This window comes from Natator depressus, chromosome 2, assembly GCF_965152275.1.
Source record: "Natator depressus isolate rNatDep1 chromosome 2, rNatDep2.hap1, whole genome shotgun sequence".
NCBI lineage: Eukaryota > Metazoa > Chordata > Testudines > Cheloniidae > Natator > Natator depressus.
In genome coordinates this window covers 107,553,077-107,577,144 of record NC_134235.1, presented here as the reverse complement: position 1 = coordinate 107,577,144, position 24,068 = coordinate 107,553,077, and the positions used below count along the sequence as shown (strand labels likewise).

The 24,068-nt window shown below is 41.9% G+C and overlaps 1 protein-coding gene across 1 annotated transcript in view; it reads left to right on the top strand.

Annotated features, from left to right (window-relative positions):
* Positions 1-1,525: 1,525 nt before the first annotated feature.
* Positions 1,526-24,068, top strand: part of MCUR1 (mitochondrial calcium uniporter regulator 1) — a 34,245-nt gene continuing 11,702 nt past the window's right edge. Inside the window, 8 exon segments of the mRNA XM_074944809.1 lie at positions 1,526-1,663; positions 1,666-1,864; positions 3,831-3,953; positions 5,012-5,115; positions 12,786-12,887; positions 15,628-15,669; positions 18,100-18,171; positions 23,107-23,160. Coding sequence (XP_074800910.1) covers positions 1,541-1,663; positions 1,666-1,864; positions 3,831-3,953; positions 5,012-5,115; positions 12,786-12,887; positions 15,628-15,669; positions 18,100-18,171; positions 23,107-23,160 — 819 coding nt within the window. The 5' untranslated portion in view covers positions 1,526-1,540.

Here is a 24,068-nt window from a genome sequence, read left to right as displayed (position 1 = left end):
TTAGGGAGAGGTACATCTGAAAGGTCGGGGCGCGGGACAGTGATAGCAGAGACAGTTGCAAGGCAGTCATGGGGTTCACCATCACTAGGTAAAGGAAGGAGGGTAGCAGGGTTTAACCGGGAGCAGCACTTAATAGTGATATGTGAGGCTGAAAGCAGCAAAAGTTCATACCTAGTGAGGCGAGCAGAGGAGAGGTGAGCAGTGTTGCGTTGCAGAAGGAGAGTTTCCACAGAATGGGGAACCATGAGAGTGAGAGGAGAGCGGAGGACAAGGGACTCAGACATCTCGACCAGGCGCGCTGCAGCAGCTACAGCGCGTAGGCAAGGGGGTAAACCCTGGGCTACAGGGTCCAAGGTTGCAGAAAAGGAGGACTTGCGACTCAGACGTTCTTGTTAAACCCTGGAGTTGTGCTGGAAATGGCCCACCTTGATTATCATACACATTGTAAGGAGAGTGATCACTTTAGATAAGCTATTACCAACAGGAGAGTGGGTTTGTGGGGGGTGGGGGGGTGGGGAGAAAACCTGGATTTGTGCTGGAAATGGCCCAACTTGATTATCATACACATTGTAAGGAGAGTGATCACTTTAGATAAGCTATTACCAACAGGAGAGTGGGTTGGTGGGGGGGTGGGGAGAAAACCTGGATTTGTGCTGGAAATGGCCCAACTTGATTATCATACACATTGTAAGGAGAGTGATCACTTTAGATAAGCTATTACCAGCAGGAGAGTGGGGTGGGGGGAGAGAAAACCTTTTGTAGTGGTAAACACCCATTTTTTCATGGTTTGTGTGTATAAAAAGATCTTCTGTACTTTCCACAGTATGCATCCGATGAAGTGAGCTGTAGCTCACAGATGCTTATGCTCAAATAAATTGGTTAGTCTCTAAGGTGCCATAAGTACTCCTGTTCTTTTTACACACAGACAGACCTAGGAAAGCCACAGGATCAGATGCACCTCACCGCACTACAGTCAGTTCTGTTGACCTTCCCTGAGTACTTTGTTACAGTGTCACCAATCTACTTTTACCTTCTCTGTGTGCGCCTGGGTGCGTGGTTACACCTTACTTGTGTGGCCGGCTTCTTTGCCCACAGCAAAGGTCTCATTCAGACTCGCATCCTTAGTGGCTTGCACCAAGCAAGGCAGCGGGTGCCAAAACTCCCCCACCCTCTGAGCTCAGACAGCGTCAGACAACGCCCAGGCGGCCCCCAGTAACCTACAGCCCCGTAGTTGGCTCTTCTGCCTGCCCTTGTGTGGGGCGGATCCAATCCAGCGGGGGGCGGGCGAGCGCGCCTGGGACCGCCCCGAGCCTTCCCCCTTGGCCTGCGCCCCAGCACTTCTCAGCACTCAGCCACGCCTACGCCGCTCAGTTCGACAAGGGGCGGGGCCCATGACGTCACCGCGCATCATGCGGAAACACCTCCGCGTAGAGGCGCATGCGCATTGGCTGCCCAAATGGGCTGGCTGGGCTTGGTGCCGGAATTAAGACGCCGGGGCGCAGGGGTTTGAGGAGACAGCCCTAGTACCGCCCTCAGGCGGATGGTGATGCGATCGAGGCCAGACTTCCGCTGTGCTTGGTCCTCCTGCTCCAGCCGCCAGGGCGGGGAGGCGGCCGCTCCGCCACCTCACGTGACATCCCCACGCCAGCGCCGTCGCCCCGTTGCCTTGGAGACTGGCAGCTAGCAGGTTTCCTCCACGCGCCCCGCGCCCACGGGCGCCCGCTGGTAACCGCCTCCTCCGCGCCGCCAGGGGATGCGGCCCGCGGCGCCATGCGAGTCTGGAGTAAAGGCATCAGCGGGCTCAGCGCTGCCGCCGCCGCGGGGACCGGCCGCCTGCGCCGTCTTGGCCCGCGCAGCGAGCGGGGTGAGAACGGGGGTCTCGTGAGCGGTGCCGCCACCAGCCGGGAGGCCGCCCTGGCCTTCACCCGCAGGGCCAGGCCCGCCCAGTCTGCAGCCCCGCCAGCTGAGCCGGGAGCCCGTGTGCGCTGCGCCCCAGGCCCCGCAGCGCTGGGGGCAGGAGTCTCTGCCGCGGGCTGGGGCGCTCTCCGCGCGCGGGCTGCCCTCACCCCACCCTGACAGCCACGGGGGCTTCCGGCCTGCGCGTCTGCTCTCGCCAAGGGGGCCTGTGATAGGAGCCCGAGCTCTCCCGGGCTAGGCCTGCTTGTTTCCGCGCGCAGCGCAACCGCACAGGCGCCTTGCGCCGCCTGCCCGCGGTGTTGTGACAAGCCGCGTTCAGTAAAACCGAGCTGGAGGGCCTCCGATGTTGCTGCCCACGAGAAAATTCACTCTCCTGTGGAAATGCTGTTTTCTGCCAGTTGTAGGAATAAGTGTTTGCATTTTTTTCCCAGCTATTCTTAATCCAGAAAACTAACCCTATTATACTTTAAACACTTATTCGGGAGATTTGAATTGAGCATAACTATATCTTCTCTACGGTTTTGGTGGGAGTTTTTACATATAATAAAATGGGTGTCATGTTTATCACAAGTCAGCCTCATAACTCTTCAGTAGCCACAGCACTCCAGCCTATCTCCCCTTCCCTACAACAATCCCATCTCTTCACACTCTGTTTGAAAAAGACAAACAGCAACAGTATTTGCTGTGTGTTTTTAAGTTTTGTTTACGATGGTAAATATCAGATTGTGAATAAATATTTTCTGTTTAAAGGGCCATCAAGTCCAGTAGAACCTCAAATTTAGTAGTTTAACACAGTATTGTACAGTATTTGCTCTCACACACACCCCCTTTAACTGCCTGACTGCATACTTCCAGCTCCAACTGAGGTGTGTGGCTGACCAGTCAGTTTGTAACTCTGAGGTCCTACTGTATTTCAGTAAATAATAGGAAGTAACTGCTAATGAAGTAAGGGCAGTTCTCTGCTTAAAACGCTGCAGCGATATAACTATACCAGTACGGTGGCGCCACTGTAGCACTTCAGTGAAGACACTACTACGCTGACGGGAGAACTTCTCACATCAGCGTAGTAATCCACCTCCGCAAGAGGCGGTAGCTACGTTAACAGGAGAAGTCCTCATAAACAGCGCTGTCTACACTGGGGGTTAGATTGGGATAACTGCATCGCTCAGGGCGTTGGGGAGGCTCACGCTCTTGAGTGACAGTTACACCAATGTAAACTTATAGTGTAGATCTGGCCTAAGATTGTGGACCTAGTTCTCAAAGATACCAAGTGCCCTCAACTCCCGCTGACTTGAGTAGGTGCTGAACACATTATTTAAGCCCTAATCCAGCAAACATCTATGTGTGTGAGTAAGACCACATTTACATCTAAAATTTAGGTTGACCTAGCTACGTCACTTAGGAGCGTAAAAAATTCACACTGTGTGAGAGATGTAGTTCAGCTGACCTAAGCCCCAGTTTAGACACCGCTAGGTCAATGGAAGAATTGTCTTGAGGGGATGTGCTCTCTGTTGATGTAGGAAATGTCTATGCTGCTGTGGCAGAGCAGTTATGCTGCTGTACTGCTTGTAATGTGGCTTTATACATGAGTAGTCCCACTGAGTTCACAGAGATTACTCACAAGGGTAATACGCTACTAGAAAGTGCTCAGATACCATGGTGATGGCGTACAACTGTATAAAAAGCTGAACAGAATAGCTGACTGCAAGGTGCTTTGCACTCTAACTCCAGCATCCTGAGCATGTTGCAATAATGTATGTTGGGGGAGATTATTGAATTTTATAGTAGATTAAAGTAATGCCAATTTTTAGTTATTGGAAGTATGTAGTGAACTTCTTACAGGAATAAAAAGTGTCTTAGTGAATGTACTTTCATTTCATATTGACCCAGTAACTTGTATGCGTTTTTTGTAGACTTAAGCATCTCTGTGGCATCATCTTTACAAACTCACAGTGTCAAGGGGAAATTTTCCTTATCGGGGAGTAGAAAGCTATTCTTTGACACCCATGCGCTAGTGTGCCTGTTGGAAGAAAATGGTAACTTTTCTGTTACAAATTATTCAAATATGTAGAGTGATCTATAACTTATTTCTGCTGTATGATTTCATTATCATTTCAGAGTACTAAACTTGTGCAGTTATTTCTCTGTGACACTTAATTTAAAAGTGTCATTCTTAGTGAGATAGCTTTTATAAAGATTGCTTAAAACCTACTGAGATATTTATTCTGCTTTAAAGGGACATTATTAAGATCAAATTTTGACTTTTGTTATTTTGGATTTACATCTGTGTAACTGAAGTCAGAAACTGGTCAGGCCTGCTATATAACACTTAATTAACTCTTACATACCTCGTAATTGCCCTACGTTTGCATTTTTTTTTAATTCTCATCCATAATATCATATCACTGCCTTTATTGTGAACCTGCAAATGTTGAAAGTACTTCCTGAGGGATTATTGTTTTGCAAAATATCTTAGTAGAATGTTGCAACTGTTACAATAATCAGCAGAAGTGAGTTAAATCATAATACACTTCACTTTACATATTGTTATATTTTACAGAGTCTTAAAGACTGGTTGACCTAAAACAGACCAACTAGTTTTGTTCTGATTTATTGGATTGTGCATACCTTTTTACATTTTTCTGAACAAGTAGTGTACTAAAATCAGGTTCCTGCTCTTGAAGAGCAAGGTTATAACTTCCAATAACCTGCTTGTTCACAAAAAACTAAGCAGGCATGAGAGAGACAATATGACATTCTGATGTGTACCCACATCTGTTTTAATAAATAAATAAAATACCACCATCCTATATTGTTGTTGAGGGATAGTGCTGAACAGTAGAAGTTGCCATTTAGCTATACTGCATTTCATTTTATGGTGGAGAAACCTTGCATGTTTGTGTGTGTCCAATTTAATTAACTGGACAGTAACATTGTGTTCTGTTGTTAGTTCTGAATGGAGGGAGGAGTATGTTTGTGGCCTCTGTCATGGCCATAATTTATTAAAAATCTTTGTGAGTAGTATTTGAAAGAGACATCTCTGAAAAAATTGTTCATAATTTTGCTATGTTTTGCTGTATTTTGTTTTGCTTAGGGTTCACTACTCAGCAATCAGAGATCATTGTATCTGCGTTAGTGAAAATTATGAACACCAACATGGATGTGATTTACAAGGACATGGTGACCAAAGTACAACAGGTGAGGTACAGGAAGGTGTTGGATTTAAAGAAAACCAAAATTTAATGTTTCTACTAGTAAAACATATAACTTGGTATTTAAGGAATGACTGTACCTTACATTTTGAACAGCAAAGAAATTCGGAGTTAAAAATACAATGTAAGCATCCCTATATATCTTCTGGGTGTTTTCAAACTGGATGCTTGATTTATATTTAGCTTTGAGGCCTGATTTTTAATTTCCCCTATTCTCAAATGCACAAACAAGTGTTGCTATGGATTTTGAATTTCAACTATTGTGATTCAGTGCACCACCCAGATGCAGACTTTTCAAGCTCAAGTGCAATAGAGGCCCTCATTTTGGGGTTGAAATGGTAACTGACTAGAGAATTTTTAGGTAAGAGATTGAGATATGTGACACACGCAAATTGACTGGCACATGAGATATAGCGAATAGTGCAAGTCTTCCCAAGAAAGACAAACCCATTTGCTATCACAAGGAAGTAAGGGTTCCCTTGGCTCTTCTTTGAGTGGTTGCACTTGTCCATTCCACTGTAGGCATGCGTGCAATCCAGTGCACAGTTCTCAGAGAGATTTTCCCTTTGTGGTATCCATTAGGGCGTCATAAGTTCTGTCTGCTGTCTCACACCTAGGCACAGGCATAAAGGGTCAAGCTGCCCCTGACCCACCTCAGTTCCTTCCTATCACCCATGATGGTTATTAGAGTTTCCTGTCCTCCTTCAAGTTTTAGTCAAATCCTGTAAATACAGTACACCCTCGCTATAACAAACCCATTGGGATTAAAGCCATTTGTTCATTATAGCCAGGAGTCTGTTATAGCAAAAGTGTCAGTGAGGGTGGGGCAGCTGACAGCTCCTCCAGCTCTGTAGCTGGGCTCGAAGTGGAATCCAGGGACCAGGTTCATTATAACTGAAGGTTTGTTATTATGAAGGGAATATAGTGAGGGTGTACTGTAGTACCCATTGTATAGTTCAGTTTAATAGGTAGTTAGTCATTTTAAAAAAAAAAAATGTTGTTTTGTGTGGTTCTGGCACCTGGTCTCGGTTCCAGCCTTGGTACTGGAGATATACCATGCACTCTGGGTTTCAAGCCCTGCCACTCTTACCGTGAGGCAGTGCCTAATAGTAACGCTCATCCCAGCTGCCTTAAGTGCTTGGGGGAGGCTCACATGAGCGACCAGTGTACCATTTGCAAGGGCTTTAAGCCCCATTTTATAAAAGGGAGGACAACCAGAATAAAACATTTGCTGCTCAAATTGGCACTATATCCTCTATCTGAGCTGTCTACCTTGGACCAAGTACTGAGCACCTTGCTTTTTGCCAGTAGTACACCTCTGGCAGTACCGGTACTGAGAGACAGATTGGCGTTGCTGGTACTGAGGAAGAGGCATTGGAAATCAGACTCTGTGCCAGGATCACTGGAACATGTGAAGAGGTCGAGCTCTTCTAGCGACATGGGAGTGTGTTTAAGGAGGAACCACTCCCCATAGCATGCCTTTAAAGAGGGGAGTTTACTGACTCCAGAGCCCAGTGTCGGCCTGCCGACACCAGCTCCCAACGCACTTTCGTTGCATCTCCTCGCACTACGATACCGCAGAGTGTCTTCCCAGTGCCATCTACTCCTGAGGCATTTGAAGCTACAAGAGAGTTGCTAAATCTCTCAGTGCTCTCGTCACCAGCAGTTCAAGAAATTCACGTGGCACTGGTGCCCAATGTGCCACCGTCAGTGCCTTAACCTCTGCACCAGGCAATTCCATTGGGCTCAACCATCAGAGTATCAATTAAAGGGGTACTATCTAGGGGAAAGCCACAGATGATCTTCTCTGCTTCCCTTTCTTCAGACTCTGAACTTTCTTCATTGGTAGCAATGGGTGTGGCACTGCCATTGTCACAAGAAGAGGCTTCTCCTTCGTCAGACTCTGAAGTGGGATCCTATGTATCCCAATCTACCCAGTCGCACCATCAGGAGTATGTCGCCTGCCTGACATGGGTTCAGCCTTAGTTCCAGGAAGGGGCTTATAGAAGGGACTCTTGGCTCTAAGCACAGTTGGGGGCTGGAGCCATAGCAGTGGTCCTTCTGGAGGCTGTGAGGCTTCCTCCCTCATTCAAGAATGTTTCTACAGCCACCTTAGCAGGCTCCATCTACTGGTCATCAGGTGCATCAGTGACAAAAGCACCCTGTCATCAGTATTGAGCCTTGCTCTGAACAGATTTGGGATCCCTCTCATGACCAGCCCCCAATACCGCTGGCATCCTCTTTGCCTTCTGATGAGGCAATTGTATTGGAACCTATTTATCTGCCTTCTGATTATTTTAAGACCCATCAGGAATTGTTGAGGAGGATGGCTATGGATTTAGACATCCACCCAGAGGAGGCCTGGGAAAGATCACATAAGCTAGTGGACATTTCGACATCTGTGTCTCCAACCAGAATAGCTCTCCCTATAAATAAGACTATCTTAGAGCCTACCAAGGTCCTCTGGTAGACCCCAGCTTCCCTGCCTCTGACTGCAGAAAGAACAAGGAGGAAGTACTCTGTTCCCTCTCAGGGGGTTCCAACACTTGTGTCATCATCTTCCTCCAGATTCCCTTGTGGCAGCAGCCAATAAGAAAGAGAGACAGACAGGACAACAGGCAACAACCCCCAAAAATTGAGGATGAGAAGTTGGACTTACTTGGGAGGAAGCTTTATTCCACAGGAGGATTACAGCTTCATATTGGAAACCAGAAAGCTTTGCTGGGGTGCTACAATTTCATCCTGGGGGATATAGTTTCAGAGTTTCAAAGACACGGTCCCAGACAAGGTGAAATAGGAGTTCCGGTGTTTGATAGAGGAGGGCAGGTTGGTTGCCAGAATGGTTCTGCAGGCAGGTCTTGATGCAGCAGATTCTGCAGCTTGCAGCATGGCTTCTGCTGTCATAATGAGCCACTCATCCTGGTTACATGCTTCTAGCCTCCCTCCAGAAGTACAACAGACAATCCAGGAATTACCTTTTGAAGAACCATCACACTTCTCACAAGATGCTCTGCATCCTCTCAAAGGCTCTAGAGCAACCCTGAAATCCCTGGACATTTGCACCCCAGCAGTGAAGTGGGAGGCCTTTTGTTCTCATCAGTCCCAGAATTTTGGTGGGGGTTGCCCCTCAAGCCCACGATCTGCCAAGGAGAAGGAGCAGAGGTTACAGAAGGCACCCACCACTGCCCTCTGCTTTGGCAGTCACCAGTTCATCAAGGCAGGTAGCATCTTCCAAGAGCTCATTTTGATGGGCAGGTCGAGCATTTTTACGAGTTCTAAGAGTGCCTTCTTTTTATTTTACAATTTTTTCAAACTGCTTGTCTCACTTCTGTCGTCATTGGGCCCACATCACAACAGATTGGTGGGTTCTAAGCATGGTGGATGTGGGATATAGGCTCCAATTTATTTCTTCCTCTCCTTCCCCATCCCTCTTCAGGGACCCCTCTCACAAAGCAGCATTATTACAAGAAATACAATCACTCCTCTTTGTAGAAGCTATAGAGGAGGTCCCTCCTTTGTTCAGGGGAAAGGGATTTTACTCTCAGTACTTCCTGATCCCAAAGATAAAAGGGAGCCTAGATCTAAGGCAGTTAAACAAGTTATTACAAAAATTGCTATTCCCGATGGTCACTCTAGCTTCCATAATCCCTTCCCTAGAGCTGGGGGACTGATATGCTGCTCTTGACTTAAAGGATGCCTTCTTTCACATGGCGATTCATGAGAGCCACAGAAAATTTCTGAGATTCATTGTCAGCAGTTGCCATTATTAGTTTACAATGGTTCCCTTTAATCTCTTGGCTGCCCCACTTGTTTTTCAAAGTGCATTGCAGTAGTAGAAGCTTTCTTCTGGAGGTCGGGGTTATGTAGTCCCTTACTTGGACGACTGGCTGATAAGAGGTCAATCCAGGTCGCAGGTGATGTCCAGCATAGGCATAATCTGATCCACCTTCAATGCACTTGGTCTGCTGATCAACTCAGACAAGTCAGTCCTATCTGTGGAACAGAATTCATTGGAGTGGGGTTGTGGACTCTACAGCAACCAGGGCCTTACTATTGCCGAAAAGGTTTCAGGCAATGCAAAACCTCATTCTGGACTTAAGGGCTTATTCTCTCACCCCGGGGGTGGAAGTTTAGGCACATGGCGGAGTGGCACTTTCATGGTCCAGTACTTCAGACTGTCTCTCACACGCCTTCAAGGCTAGTTGGCAGAGGTGTATTAACTAAAAAAGCATCCCATAGATATGTTAGTGCACATACCAAGTCACATCTTATCTTTCCTGGGCCTATCTACCAATCAAATCAACATCTGCAAGGGAGTTCCTTTCACCTTGCCTCAGCAATCTCTTACTTTAGTCACTAATGCCTCAGACGTGGGTTGTGGGGGCTCATGTGAGACCCCTGCAGATGCAAGGTCTCTGGTCTCCCCAAGATCTCAGCCTACATGTAAACATCAAGGAGTTGTGCTTACCTTGTATGGCGTTCCTTCCTCTTGTTAGGGTAAGGGGAATATTGGTGCCATGTTTTATGTAAACTTTGTTGGGAAGCAATACTCCTCTGGGACTTCTGCATCGACACCTCTATGCTTCCGAATACAGCCCACCTCTTGGGTATTTGGAATATGCTAGCAGATCACCTGAGCAGGTTTTTTAATAATCACCATGTGTAGTCCCTTTGCCCAGATGTAGCAAGGTCCATTTTCCCGTTCTGGGGAACTCCCCAAATGGATCCCTTTGCAACAAAGGACAACACAAAATTTCACCAGTTCTGCTTCAGAGCAGAACTGAGCCTGGGTTCATTGACAGATGCTTTTCTACTGCTATGGTCACTTTTCTCCCTATCCCTCTTGTTCTGTGCAAGGCCAACCAAGACAAGGCCTGTCTTGTAGCAATTTGCCCTGGTATGGCCCCATCAACACTGGTTTTCTCATCTCTTGGACCTCTCAATTAGTCCCTCACTATTACTCCCATTTCACACAGACCAGATTGCTCAGAAGTTTGGCTGCCTCCTCCACCCCAGTCTTCAGGCCCTTCACCTGAAAGCCTGGAGTCTTCGTCTTTAACTTCAGTGGAGGAGTCCTACTCTAGAGAGATGCAGAAGGTACTGCTGAATAGTAGTAGAAAACCATCAAATAGGATAACTTACCTCTCCCATTTAGCAAGGTTTTCCATCTGGTTGAAGCTGAAAGGGTCTCCCATATTCCTGCTTCTATTCAGCATAGTCCAGCCTATCTTTTGTATCTGAAATATCAAGGATTGGCAATTAGCTCAATCACACTATGCCTAATGGCTGTTATCAGCATTCCACCCTCATGTGGATAACCACTCCTTTTTTTCCAACCCGATGACTATAAGGTTTTTAAGGGTTTGGACAGACTATTTATGCATGTACAGAACCGTGTTCTACCAGGGAGCTTGAATCTAGTCTTAACAAATCTGATGGGTCCCCCCCTTTAAGCCATTAGTGACCTGCTCTCTGTTGCACCTTTCAGTGAAGGTAGTGTTTTTAGTAGCCATTACATCAGCCAGGAGAGTTGAGAGCCCTAGTATCAGATTATCCAAATATGGTTTCTTACGCAGATAAAGTTTACCTTCATCCCCATCTAAGGTTGGGTACAATAGTGGTCTCCACTTTTCATATCAACCAAGTGGTTTTCTTGCTAACCTTCTTCCCAAAGCCTCACCATAATAAGGGAGAAGAGAGATTGCACACCATAGATCTCAGAAGAGCTGTAGTGTTTTATCTAGAACAGACTAAACCTTTCCATTCTTTGTTTAAGTTGTTCGTTGCTTTTGCAGTCAGAATGAAGGGCAGTCCTGTTTCCACACAAAGGAGTTTATCATGGATATCCAGTTGTATTCACCTACGTTATGAGTTGGCTAGCCCCAGATACAGTACTGAGACGTTGACTAGATTCCAAGCGACTTCTGTGACATTTCTGGCTAACATCCACATTTGCAAGGTGGCAACCTGGTCATCATGTCACGCTTTCGCTTCTCGCTAAGCAATCTCTCAGCAATCTAGAGACGATGCTAAATTTGGACAAGTAGTCTTCCAGTCCCTGTTCAAATAGACTCCGAATCAGTGGTGCTGGTGCTGGAGGTGCAGAGGTACCCCCTGGCTTGAAGTGGTTTCCATCATATACAGGATATGATTATTTGTCACTATGATTATTTCCTGAAACTCATGGATTATTCTTGATGTCCTCTACAGCTACCCAGGGCAGCTCTGTGTCTTTAGAATTTATTTTTGGGGGGGGGGGGGGGGGGTTGGTTCTGGGAAGACCCCAGACCTATTTGCAGCTGGAAGTAGACCAGTAGTGCTAGGGTTGCTCAAAGCACCCTCCCAGCCACCAGCAAACTGTTTATAGAAGCTAGCTCATCTCTAGCCTTTGGTCACAATGGGTGACTCCATAGCATAAGAAAGTTTGTTCTAGTAAATTATATGAATGTCTAAGAGCAAGGAATTCTTGTGTTCTAATTATAGGTCTGATGCTGACTTCTCTGTCATCTTGGTCATGTCATATAGCCTCTCTTCCTTAGCACCCTCATCTATAGCCTGGGAATAAATATTTACCTCTGTTACTACCTGGATGGTGTAAAGACTTATGTTAGTATAGTTGTAGAAAAATGCCTACAATTACAGAGAGAACTGGAGAGGATGAAAGATAGGGTAAAACAGGTGGGAGCAGGCCACCTTTCTCCACTTTTTGTGTTCTTTGTCCTGTTTGCTGTCCTCAGTGAAATTGAAAATATGTATAAAATAATACTGTTTATTTAAAATAAACACAGGGAAGACAGGATTTAAGCATTGTTTAATATTTCACTTAAATTAAACTTTGAAGTAATACTGCTATTGACATGTCTTCATAACCAGAGCCAGTTGATGGTCATCATTGGCTGTAACAATAAGAAAAAAGAAAAACACAAGTTAGCATTGCTTTGTATTGGTATGACCAATGGACCTGTTGAGCACCCCAGAGTAGTTATGGCACCTAAATTGCATTCTTTGGAGTGTTGAAGTAAACATTCCTGTAACTGGTATCTTGATCTCGGCTGAAATAGGAAAGAACATTTTACTGAAGTGCTGTCTTTATATGCTGTTCTGTGCATCTTTTTTTCTTTTATTGTAAGAGGAAAAGAACAGTTTGTCATGAGTTCTTATTTGTATTCTAGGTTAAGTACATGCCTACAATAAAATGCCCTCTTATGTGACTTGGTACAGTATGTAGTATTACATGTATCTAGTAGTCTGCAGACCTTACGGCTGGCAGGTGCAATATGACTGAAATGGTCCAAATGCACTTCCTTCCCCATATCCTCTCCAGCTCTTTGCATCACTGAAGTAACTAGTTGCTTTAATGTTGCAACACCACACTTATAGCTGCAGCAGGAAGAGGAAAAGCTGAAATGTGAAGAGAGGAGCTACCAGTGATATCACAATTCCACCAACCTGTAGATATTTCAGAAATAGCTAGTGTTTTGTGCTAGCTCTGAGTAAAATTTAGCTAGCTTCTGAGCTTAAATTACCCATCTTAAATTAAGTGACACGGATACTGAAATAATAGCGTTTTAAATACTATATTTGTACACAAGTACAAGTTTTTAGGATGTTGCAATTGTTATGGTATGAGCTGAATTTTTCTTTCTTCTTTCAAAGGAAATCACTCTTCAGCAAATAATGTCTCATATTGGTGGTGTGAAAAAGGATATGATTATTTTAGAAAAGAGTGAATTTTCAGCACTCCGAGCTGAAAATGAGGTAAAAAACACATACAAACTAGTGTAGCACTGGGTTTTTTTGTATACTGCATAGAGAAGTGCTTCTCAACTTTTTCCACACCATGACTTCACGTTCCAGCAGAAAAAAGCTTTGTGATGCCCCTCCCAGTTCGCCATAAAGTAAGGGAAGGTGGTCATGAGCCCCAAGTTGAAAACACACAGCGTAGAGGAAAGCCATGCATCAAGCTTTGTTGTTGTGTTTTAAAACTTCTCTGTGTTGGGAGGAGGGGAGGGAAAGCCAAGAGTAGTAGAATCATAGTATCAAGTGTGGAGAGTTGCTTGCAGAGCACCCAGTAACCTGAAGAAGTAGTAATATAATATAATGATTTACAGCATTAAAAAATTTGATCCAGTAGTAGTTATACAATCCGTAGTTGAATGCATGTCTTATAAGATTTTTAGGCTCCTTTGGGGACAGCGTTGAAACACTCCTGACATATGTCAGATATCCATTGCTCCTCTTCCTAGAAGCTGAGCATATCTTTTTGCTGTATAGGGACCCTGTCAGTCAGCCCAAAGGAGTGAAATTAGTCTGCTGAAGAGGAGGAATTTTTACCATCTTGTTGGCAGATGCGGTTTAACAAATTTACAGCAAGCAAAAAGATGTTGAAAGAGACCTTGTAGAGGATGGTAGGTTGTTAACAATTCTGCCAAAGGTCACAATTAAAGGAAACCAAATAGAAGGTGTTCTGTTGGCTATTGAGAAGGGAAAAATTGTTTATCCGTTATCTTATATATTTAGAGGTGAATGAACAAGGAAAAAATAATGGGACTGTTAACTTAAGGTGCTTCTGAACTGTGTTTAACATACATAAATTGGAAACACAAGTTATTAGGGCTGTTGATTAATTGCAGTTAACTCGCGATTAATCACACTGTGTACAAATAGAATACCAATTTAAATTTACTAAATATTTTGGATATTTTTCTGCATTTTCATATATATTATATCCTGTGTTGTTATTTGAAATCAGCGTACATTATTTTTTATGACAAATGTTTGCACTGTAAAAATGATAAAAGAAATAGTATTTTTCAGTTAATCTCGTACAAGTACTGTAGTGCAGTCTCTGTCGTGAAAGTGCAATTTACAAACGTAGAGGGGTTTTTTGTTACATAAATGTACTCAAAAACAAAACAATGTAAAACATCGGAGCCTACGAGTCCACTCAGTCCTACTTTTGTTCAGCCAATCGCTAAGACAAACAAGTTTGTTTACATTTACAGGAGATAATGCTGCCCTCTTCTTGTTTACAATGTCACGTGTGTGATAACAGGCGCTCTCATGGCACTGTTATAGCCAGCATCGCAAGATATTTACGTGCTAGATACACTAAAGATTCATATGTCCCTTCATGCTTCAAGTACCATTCCAGGGGACATGCATCCATGCTGATGACAGGTTCTGCTCGATAACAATCCAAAGCAGTGCAGACAGACGCATATTAATTTTCATTTTCTGTGTCAGATGCCACTAGCAGAAGGTTGATTTTCTTTTTTGGTGGTTCGGGTTCTGTAGTTTCCGCGTTAGAGTGTTGTTCTTTTAAGACTTCTGAAAGCATGCTCCACACCTCATCCCTCTCAGATTTTGGAAGGCACTTCAAATTCTTAAACCTTCGGTAGCTATCTTTAGAAATTTCACATTGGTACCTTCTTGGCCTTTTGTGAAATCTGCAGCGAAAGTGTTCTTAAAATGAACAACGTGCTGGGTCATCATCCGAGACTGCTATAACATGAAATATATGGCAGAATGCGAGTAAAACAAAGCAGGGGATATACAATTCTCCCCCAAGGAGTTGAGTCACAAATTTAATTAATGCATTATTTTTTTAACGAGCATCATCAGCATGAAAGCATGTTCTCTGGAATGGTGGCTGAAGCATGAAGGGGCATGTGAATCTTTAGCGCATCTGGCACGTAAATATCTTGCGATGCTGGCTACAAAAGTGCCATGAGAATGCCTGTTCTCACTTTCAGGTGACATTGTAAACAAGAAATGGATAGCATTATCTCCTGCAAATGTAAACAAACTTGTTAGCCAATCACTCAGACAAACAAGAAGTAGGACTGAGTGGACTTGCAGGATCTAAAATTTTACATTTATTTTATTTTTGAATGCAGGTTTTTCTGTACATAATTCTACATTTGTAAGTTCAACTTTCATGATAAAGAGATTGCACTGTAGTACTTGTATTAGGTGAATTGAAATACTATTTCTTTTGTTTTTTTTACAGTGCAAATACTTGTAATCAAAAATAAAGTGAGCACTGTACACTTTGTATTCTGTGTTGTAATTGAAATCAATATATTTGAAAATGTAGAAAGCATCCAAAGCTATTTAAATAAATGGCATTTTATTATTGTTTAACAATGCGATTTAATCGCAATTTTGTTTAATTGCTTGACAGCCCTACAATTTATTAAAATGGAACCCTTAAAAAAACAATTCTGGAATGTCTTAATAGCAGAAAGAAACTGTTGATAAACATGCTTCTAAAAAAGTGTTTTTGCAGAAATAACTGATTGATACTGTAACCTGTCTCACATTTGCTACTATTTAAAAACATTATACCGCTCTGGACTAGACAATCTATAAAATGAAAAGGAAATTGGAAATATGCATAGTTTATTGATCATTAGTACAGTGCTAGTAGCTGTAATGCAGATTCACCAGTACTCTTAGGACATTTACTTATATGTACTTTTTTTTTTTTTTTAAGAAAGTAAAACTTGAACTCCAGATGCTAAAGAAGCAAGTAATGGTAAGATACATTGTTTATATTACTACTTAGATGCAATATGACTATAATGAATATGAAGAATTTAGAGACCCATTTTAAATATCTATCTTGTTCACTTTTAAAAGGTTTTTACTTACCTCTGCCGCTAAAGTGCTTAGTTGTTATGCTGCAGGTACACTGGTATGGGGGACTGAAATCTCCAAATTCTGGATTCTGCAGCAAAGGCAGCTTCATGTATGTATTCTTAGTGGTAGCTGAAACTATTAAAACCTAAAAATATGTTTTAAATCAGATTTTTCACTCTCTTAGCTGTTTTACTTTATTTGCATTTTATTGATTGAATTAAGAAAGTGCCAGTTGCAGTTTAGGGCTGAATTGAGCTCTGCTCTTAAGGCCACTTTGTTTTCTATTAAAATGCATGGCATTATCCCCAAAATTACAGCACTTATTGGGCACAGAATTGGTTTTCTGAGAATCTGCAAGTCATTTGGTTTATTTGAGTAAAAATTAATTTAAAAATTGGTTCTTTACGAAATTTAACCCCATGTGCCAGACCATGTTTTTTATCCAAATTATTGTAATAACAGAAAAATGAAACGCTCTTGAAACTTCCCATAGAGTAAAATTTTACGGAAATTGAGTATACGGACTACATGAAAAGGGTTTGGTTTTTTTTTGTTTGTTTAGGGTTAATGGTCATTGTAGTGCTGTTCTTCTTAACTGAAAGCTGCTGCTGCTTCAGAAGATGCGATGAAAATTTGTCTCCTTGAGAGAATTCCATTATTAACTGCCCTCTTTCAAAATGATTGCCATCTCGTTTTCAATGGGTGTGAAACTACCGGGTGCCCTTAATAAAAACAAAAATGCCTTCTTTCAAAATGGACACCACTTCCCATTGTTCCCAGTGTTAAAGAAGCCAGACTGCCCCTAGGAAAAATGGTTGCCCCCTGAGGATGTAGTCTTAGGGTTCCTATTCACCACTCTGCCCTACTTTGCTCCTCTCAGCTGGAGAGGGGGCACACCCTTCCACTCCCAGGTTGCTGATCTCCTAATGCTTCTCCACTGAACCATCAAGCTGTTGACATATCTAGGCTTAGTAACTGTGTGATCTTGTAATTATTGTTCTTCATCACCCCATCCTCTTCCTGTTGTCTTGATTTTCATAATATTACCTCATATCTAAAATAAGGCTCATATTTTGTATTTGTATTGTGCACTTTTGAACACTCTAAAATATAGTTTTAAAATCCTTCTAATTAATCCCTAAGATCTATCATAATTAGTTGCATTTGATATTGATTTCCTTTTACATAGATGTTAATATCTCTATCCCAAATCATTCTTCCTAAAACTGATATTTTTCATTAGTAGGTTTTATAGAGGTTTGAGGTCATCATCAATTTGTTTTTACATAAAATTAAATTATTTAGTTACATTTTCCTTCATCATGGTATGAAAATTCACTCTGGTAATATTCAAGGTTAAAATTATGTATTTGTTCTTGTATAAGAACAAATAGAAACGTACACAGTGTGTGAGATAGGTTTGTTAAAAGAAAATTGTAACTTAAAATTTTATAATTAAGAATTGATAATTTAAAATTAGTGACAGATATTTTATAAGTTATTAAGCAGAATTAAAAATTACTAAAACAGAAATGAGTCTAAGATAATTAAACGCTTTTTTATTAGCTTAATAGTGGCTTGTAAAAAATGCTTGCATGTGTCTGATACATAATAGAATTTCTTGGAATATTCATCAGTCTTCACATTTATCCTATGCACTAGTCTGGTTTGCAGCTTGCTCTATGACCCACAGTCAGGAAACTGGAATTCCTCTGGGAAGTTGCAGTAAAATGGTAGCTGTCATTGAGAAGCAGCAGCACCATTTACTGCTATTGTGCGAGTAAAACATTGACAAGTAGCTCTATAAAGTTTTAAAAATATAATATATATCTGTTATATAACTTCCAGTAAATATTCCATGAGCTGTCTTAAATTATCTGTAGGAGTTTTTTTAAGTTAAAGAGTTATTAGAGAGATGACCATTACCAGTGTCCTCTTTGAAGGCATATTTTTATATGCTACCTTGAATGGATTAGAGCAGTCGTATGTCTCTATAAGACATCAACATTTTACACATACCCAGACCTGGCCTCCAAACGTCTAAGTTAGTAGTACCTGGGACATAAGCAGTGTTCTCAGCTTCATTGGATAGACATATTTTACGTTGTCCTGGATCTGCTATGTCAGTGTTTTAGTCTCAAAAGCAGCTGCAAGTTGTCGTGGCTTTCAGGAATCCTATTCACCCCACAGATCAGGAGAAAAGTCCTTTTATTGAGGTTTGCAGTAGGAAGGCACAATATATTTGTTCCATTACTTAGCTCATGAATTGAATGAGGAAAATGTTTTTTTTAAATTTCCTGATATATTTTGTATAATTTTTCTCTAGGATGAAGTTACCAAAGTTCGTGCAGATAACAAATTAGGCTTCAATCTGGAGAAGAGCAGAGTAAAAGAACTGGTATGTTTTATGGATTTCTTCTAGAAGTATGTAAAAATGTGAATACCATTTGAAATTGTTTGGTCAAGAATGTAATTTTCATGGTTGTCCATGAAGTCTTTTGGTCAGAAGATAGCGTGAACCATAATTATTCATCTTAATGGTTCTGTAGTGTAATGTGACGCCATTTGCTTTTAATCTTTTATCATATTTTGACATTATTTCCTCATTAATCTTGATATTAAAAACAATGTGTTTTTTCTAAATTTATTTAGTCAAATTAAGTTTAAATACTTTGTTAAATTACCTAAATTGAAAGCCTCTCCTTGCCCCAATAGGGGACTAATTACATCGTAGCCAGTATGTCAGCCAACGGTTTGATTAAAGTGATCTTCACACTGTCTTGTCCTAACTGGTATTGGTCACTTCTGACTTTCAAGTGTCTGATAGAACTGAAAATCTTTAACTGGAGTAATAAAGGTTACAGTAAATCAGCAGTTTTTTTTCTCTTTTAGAGTATTATATGTAACTCTGTTTTAAGCTCTTGTAAATGCCATTATCAAAATGTGTTTCTGCAAATCAAAAAAAATTATATTGCCTAACTTGAATAGTCTTTTTTGAATGACATTTTTCAACAGATTTTATTTTCCCTAGTCACTCGTCACATTTGACATTTATATTTCATAGACGTGTAGTGTGGGAATAATATTGACCGTTACTCTGGGCAGGAAGCTTTGTTTTCTTTAGATCCTGCTAGTCTTTATTCTTTCAAAACTGGTAGATGTGCCCTTGGAAGTGATTACTCATAATGGTTGTCAAACAAGCTATCCTGGGTTGGGTCAATGACTTAGTACTCTGGGTAGCCCTCTGTGCTGCCCCATGAGAGAATTGGGTTGAAGAACAAACTGTGGCCTTCAAACCTTTGAACTCATAGATTTTTCAGATGTTGCAAAAATAATGCTTTGCACTAACATAGCACCTTTCCTCTGAAGCTCTTAACTACTTAAATAGCAAGCCTCACAATATCTCTATGGGTAGGTAAGCATTATTGTATGCATTTTACAGATTAGTTAACTTAGGCACAAGGAGTGTGTGATATGTCCAAGATGACAGGAATAGAGCCCAGGAATCTGGATTCTGTCTCTTGCTCAAAGCACTAGACTACATTGCTTTTCTAGATGAAACCTCCAACCTTTATGTGAAGAAGTAGATAACTATAGACTACAGACGTGTACTCCATTGCAGTCTGTTGTTATACAGGATATTGTACCTTTCAAGGAGACTGCTTGCTTGCTAATTGTTGTCAGCAGACATCATGCATGGCCAGAACTCTGGCATAGAATGGGGAAGGAGGCAGATGAATGGAGAACATCATGCTACATATAAAATAAGGTTTATTTGTACATAATAGGAAAGAGGAGAACCCAAAATAAAGGGCTGGGTGAAAGTTCTGTGACCTCTCTTCAACCTGTGCTTATGTCTAGATGATGTTGCTTCTGCATTAGTGAAAGCATTATTTGCATATGCACTTGGACACAGGTGAGACCTATACTTGAATGTGCAGAGCCCTATAAAAGCTGGGGGGGAAAATAAAGCACACTTACCTAGGAAGATACCTGGGGTAACTTAAATTAGTAAAGGCTTAGCCAGTGGCTTTACTCCTGAAATATTTCCAAAGCATGGTGAGCTAATAGTCCATCAGCGTGTTGTTTAAAAATATAAATGTGTACACACTACTTGTTTTACAGTTATTATCCGGTTTCAACTTCTTCATTTAAAGGCAAGGCAGGAAAGTTTCTCTAGTGATAAGATAGGAAGCAGAAGGACATTATTTAGGTTATGACATTGCAATAGCTAGTCAAAATGTTTCCTTCTGCTGCATCCAAGAATCCAGTTTAGGAAGAGGACAGGTTGATTGAAATGTGGGGCAAAAGCCCACACAAAGAAGTTGGGAGGGACAGTCACAAATATAACCAGAAAGACTCAGAGTTGAATGGGCAAACTAAGGCTGCTGAGAAATGAGCAAAGGGGGAGCTTTTCATTGCTCTGAGCCTAGGACTAGGGCAGAGGTTCTCAAATTTTTTGCTGGCACGATCCCATTTTAATGAAGTATTTCCTGCCAGGACCACAGACAGCATGGAGGATGCCATTTTGCGGAGCATAACCTCTGCATAGCATAACCTCACACATATGTGCGAGGTCACACCACATGGACAACACCATTTTGCTCTACGAAATAGCATCCTCCGCACAGTGTGACCTTGTACGTATGGTGAATGCAAGGCCATGCTGTTCAGAGCAAAATGGCACCCTCCGTGCAGTAGGGATCACCAGAATCTCACCTGCTGATGGCGTGCTCCATTTGGGGCCACAACCCACAGTCTGGGAACTGCTGGTACTAGGGCATCTGCCAGGAACATTCTGGCAGTTTGCTTTACCTGCTCTTATCGCACAAGAAAATATCTCAAGTTTGTCTAACCAAAGAGGTGAAGGCCATGAGTATTGTAGAATAGAATAATCTTTTTCTTTCATATAATTAAATTGAAGATCCTGGCAATTTATGTAAAACTAGTTCAAATGAATCTTACAGATTGCTTAAATTTACTATAGTATTCAACATATTTATCGACATCACAAGAGTGATGTCTTTAGATAAGATTGCCCAACACATTGTAAGACCCTGTTTGGCTGGTAACCCTGCCAAACTAACCATTTGGACTGAATTTTTCCATACTGGGTGTCTGCCTCAGGATGAACCTCCTCCTCCTCCTCCCATAACCCTCCTTTAAAAAAACAGGATAAGCTGTTTCTGAGGACCAGATTAGGGAAAAATACAATGTTTTGCCTATGTTAACAAATGCTTATAAGACTTTTTTAGGATGCTGTAGTGCCTCCATATTTTGAAGCAGGAACTTGAAATTTGGCAAAGAGGTGGTCTTTGTGTCAGGAATGCTGGTCCCATGAAAAAAATATGGGGAATGCTCTAGTCCAGTGCTGCAGAGACTGAGCCAAACTTTTCTTGCAAATGTTGCTCCAGGATACTGTGGCACTAGAACTGAGAGCAGGGAGACAGTCTCCCCTGTGCTCTCAGTGTACCCCCTGCTGGTACCCAGGCAGTGAGGAGGAGGAGGAGGAGTAGCCTGATTTAGATTGCAGAGGACTAAAGAGTGGGGAAGAGATAAGGGAAAAGGGGGGTTGCAGGAACCAGAGGGTGGGGAGATGCAGAAGGCTAAGGGGACAGTATCCGTGGGGGAAAGAGTGAGAGATAGGAGCCAGGTGTCAGAGTTGAATAGGAGCAGAGGGAGTATTAGGGGAGGTGTTTGGGGAGTGCAAGCTGGGAAATGTGGGGGGTAGATGGAGGGGGAGAGGCAGGAACCAGAGGGGGGAATTGGATGGGACAGGCAGGGGGATGTACAGGAGCAGAGGGTGGGTAGAAGATGGGGATGGGGAGGGACAACAAGAGGATGGTGGGAGGAAACTGAGGGATGTGAAGGAGCAGAGAGTGAGGGGGTCAGAAGCCAAAGAGAGAATGAGTCAGGGTGGTGGGGGCATTAGGAGGAGTGGGGCTTGTAAGGGACAAGGGCTCGAGGATAGCCATAGGTTTATGGGGGACTGGGGCAGAACCACTGCAGCAGACTCCCTTCCGGAACCTAGAATTAAATCCAAGAATTCTCTTGTCAGCAAATGTCTGTAAAACTCCTGGATAAAGTTTGTGCAACGCCCGCCTCTAGTGCTGATCAACATAGTAGTAGGCTGTTATCTTCTGCTATCAGTTACTCCATTAGCCCAGCCCTTGCTGCATAGCAGATTAGTCAACATTATGGATTTTTTTCTATTACTGTTTAAAATTCTAGGAAATGCCATAAAAACATTAAAAGATTATTGATATTGGACTTTTACTTTTAACTTTTATGGATTGTTACTCAACTACTGAAAACACATATCAAACCTAAGGGCCATCTCCCTGCCAACTTTTAGTTTTCTGTCCCCCATCTACTTACGTGCTAGAGCTGTTACAAGTAGTTGTTGACTACTTGTTTAAAAAGAAATATTGAGTGAAGATGTTTGTGGTATTTTTGTCCCCCTCTCCATTCACCAGAGTCTCTCCTAACTTGAACGATACTGATGTGTTTCAGTTCTTGCAAGCATGCAGTAATCTTTTTCTTTGCAACATGTGATATTCTTCCTCCCCTCCCCCATTTTATAGAACTCAAGAACATTATGTGGAGTTATTATTTATCCGGATTCAACTTCTTCATTTAAAGGCATCCTTCTGGTTTCACAAACCAGTTAATGGATTACCATGAGACATAAACATAGTATATTTGACCAATTCAATAATTTTTAATAGTGTTAATTTCAAATTAAAAGAATTTTCTTTGATTGTCACTCCAAAATTTCAAGTGGGGAACAAATCTAGAATCCTGATTAAACAACTATATATGACAATTAAATCTGCTTTTATCTTTTAAAACTTCATACTGAGGGGTGGGGGTGGGGGGTGAGAAAGGTGGCTAAAGTCTAACCGTGTCCTCTTTAAGCTATGCTTAAGTGAACACAGCAGAATATTTAAATCTAGCCTCAGTTACGGGATTAGTGTTCATTGAAATTTGTGTGTGTGTGTTTTTTTTTTTTAAATGCAGATCTGCAATCCTTTCCCATTGCCAGTCAGCAAACATATTGCCATAATTAAAGGGCAGTTTCTGGTAGAAGATCTGCTGCCCTTATAGCTCTGAGGTTTGCTGAACATTTGGCTTTAAACTCTCTTTTCTTCCAAAGATCAACATCTGTTCTACAATGGTAGCTCTAAATATTGTTGGCAAACACAGAAGAATACTGAATTCCATCTTAGGAATTATAACAGTGATGTTGGAAACTAAGCAAAAGTACTAATATGAAGCTGGGAACAAATTCAGAAGAGAGGGTAATGCTTTTTTTGTTTGCTTTTTTCTTCAGTATTCAGTTAATGAGAAAAAACTGCTGGAAATAAGGACAGAAATAGTGGCATTGGTAAGAATTTAAGAATGGATTGTTGAATGATATAAGGTGGCTTTTGTATTTGTGTACTGTAAACAGGCACAAACAACTTTAACATGAGTAGTATTTAAATGTCCATATATCAGGTCTCCTAAATGTACAGAACTCATTTTTTAGCTAGTTTTAAATAGTTTGTTGTGTATGTATAGTACTATGACATTACTACACAGGTAACTGAAATATAATGACAGGTTTCAGAATAACAGCCGTGTTAGTCTGTATTCGCAAAAAGAAAAGGAGTACTTGTGGCACCTTAGAGACTAACCAATTTATTTGAGCATAAGCTTTCATGAGCTACAGCTCACTTCTACACTTTCCACAGTATGCATCCCATGAAGTGAGCTGTAGCTCACGAAAGCTTATGCTCAAATAAATTGGTTAGTCTCTAAGGTGCCACAAGTACTCCTTTTCTTTTTGAAATATAATGCTGTACATACATGATTACTCCTGGGGGAATTCTGTGCCAAAAAATTAAAAATTCTGCATATTTTATTTGTCAAAATAACACTACATAATCATGCCAGTTTCAATTATTTTGTAACTTATTTCGAAATACCTGTTTGCAACTATGTATGTGACAATAACAACACAAAAAAAATTCCCCCAGGAGTAGAGAATTAAAGAAATCCGTACAACAACCCAGTTCCTGTTTCTCTGCCGATTTTCCCCAGAGCCCAGCTGCGCCCTCTCCCAGCACAGACACTTGCACATACTCCCTACCCCCCAGAGCCCAGCCACGGGGCACCCCCCAGCCCAGATACCCGCAGTGGCGCAGAATTCCCCCAGGAATATATGATATGCATGAAAGCAAGGCTCACATGGAGTTCTTAGAACCCTGAACATATAAATATTCAGTTCAGTTATCATATTTTATATGTTTG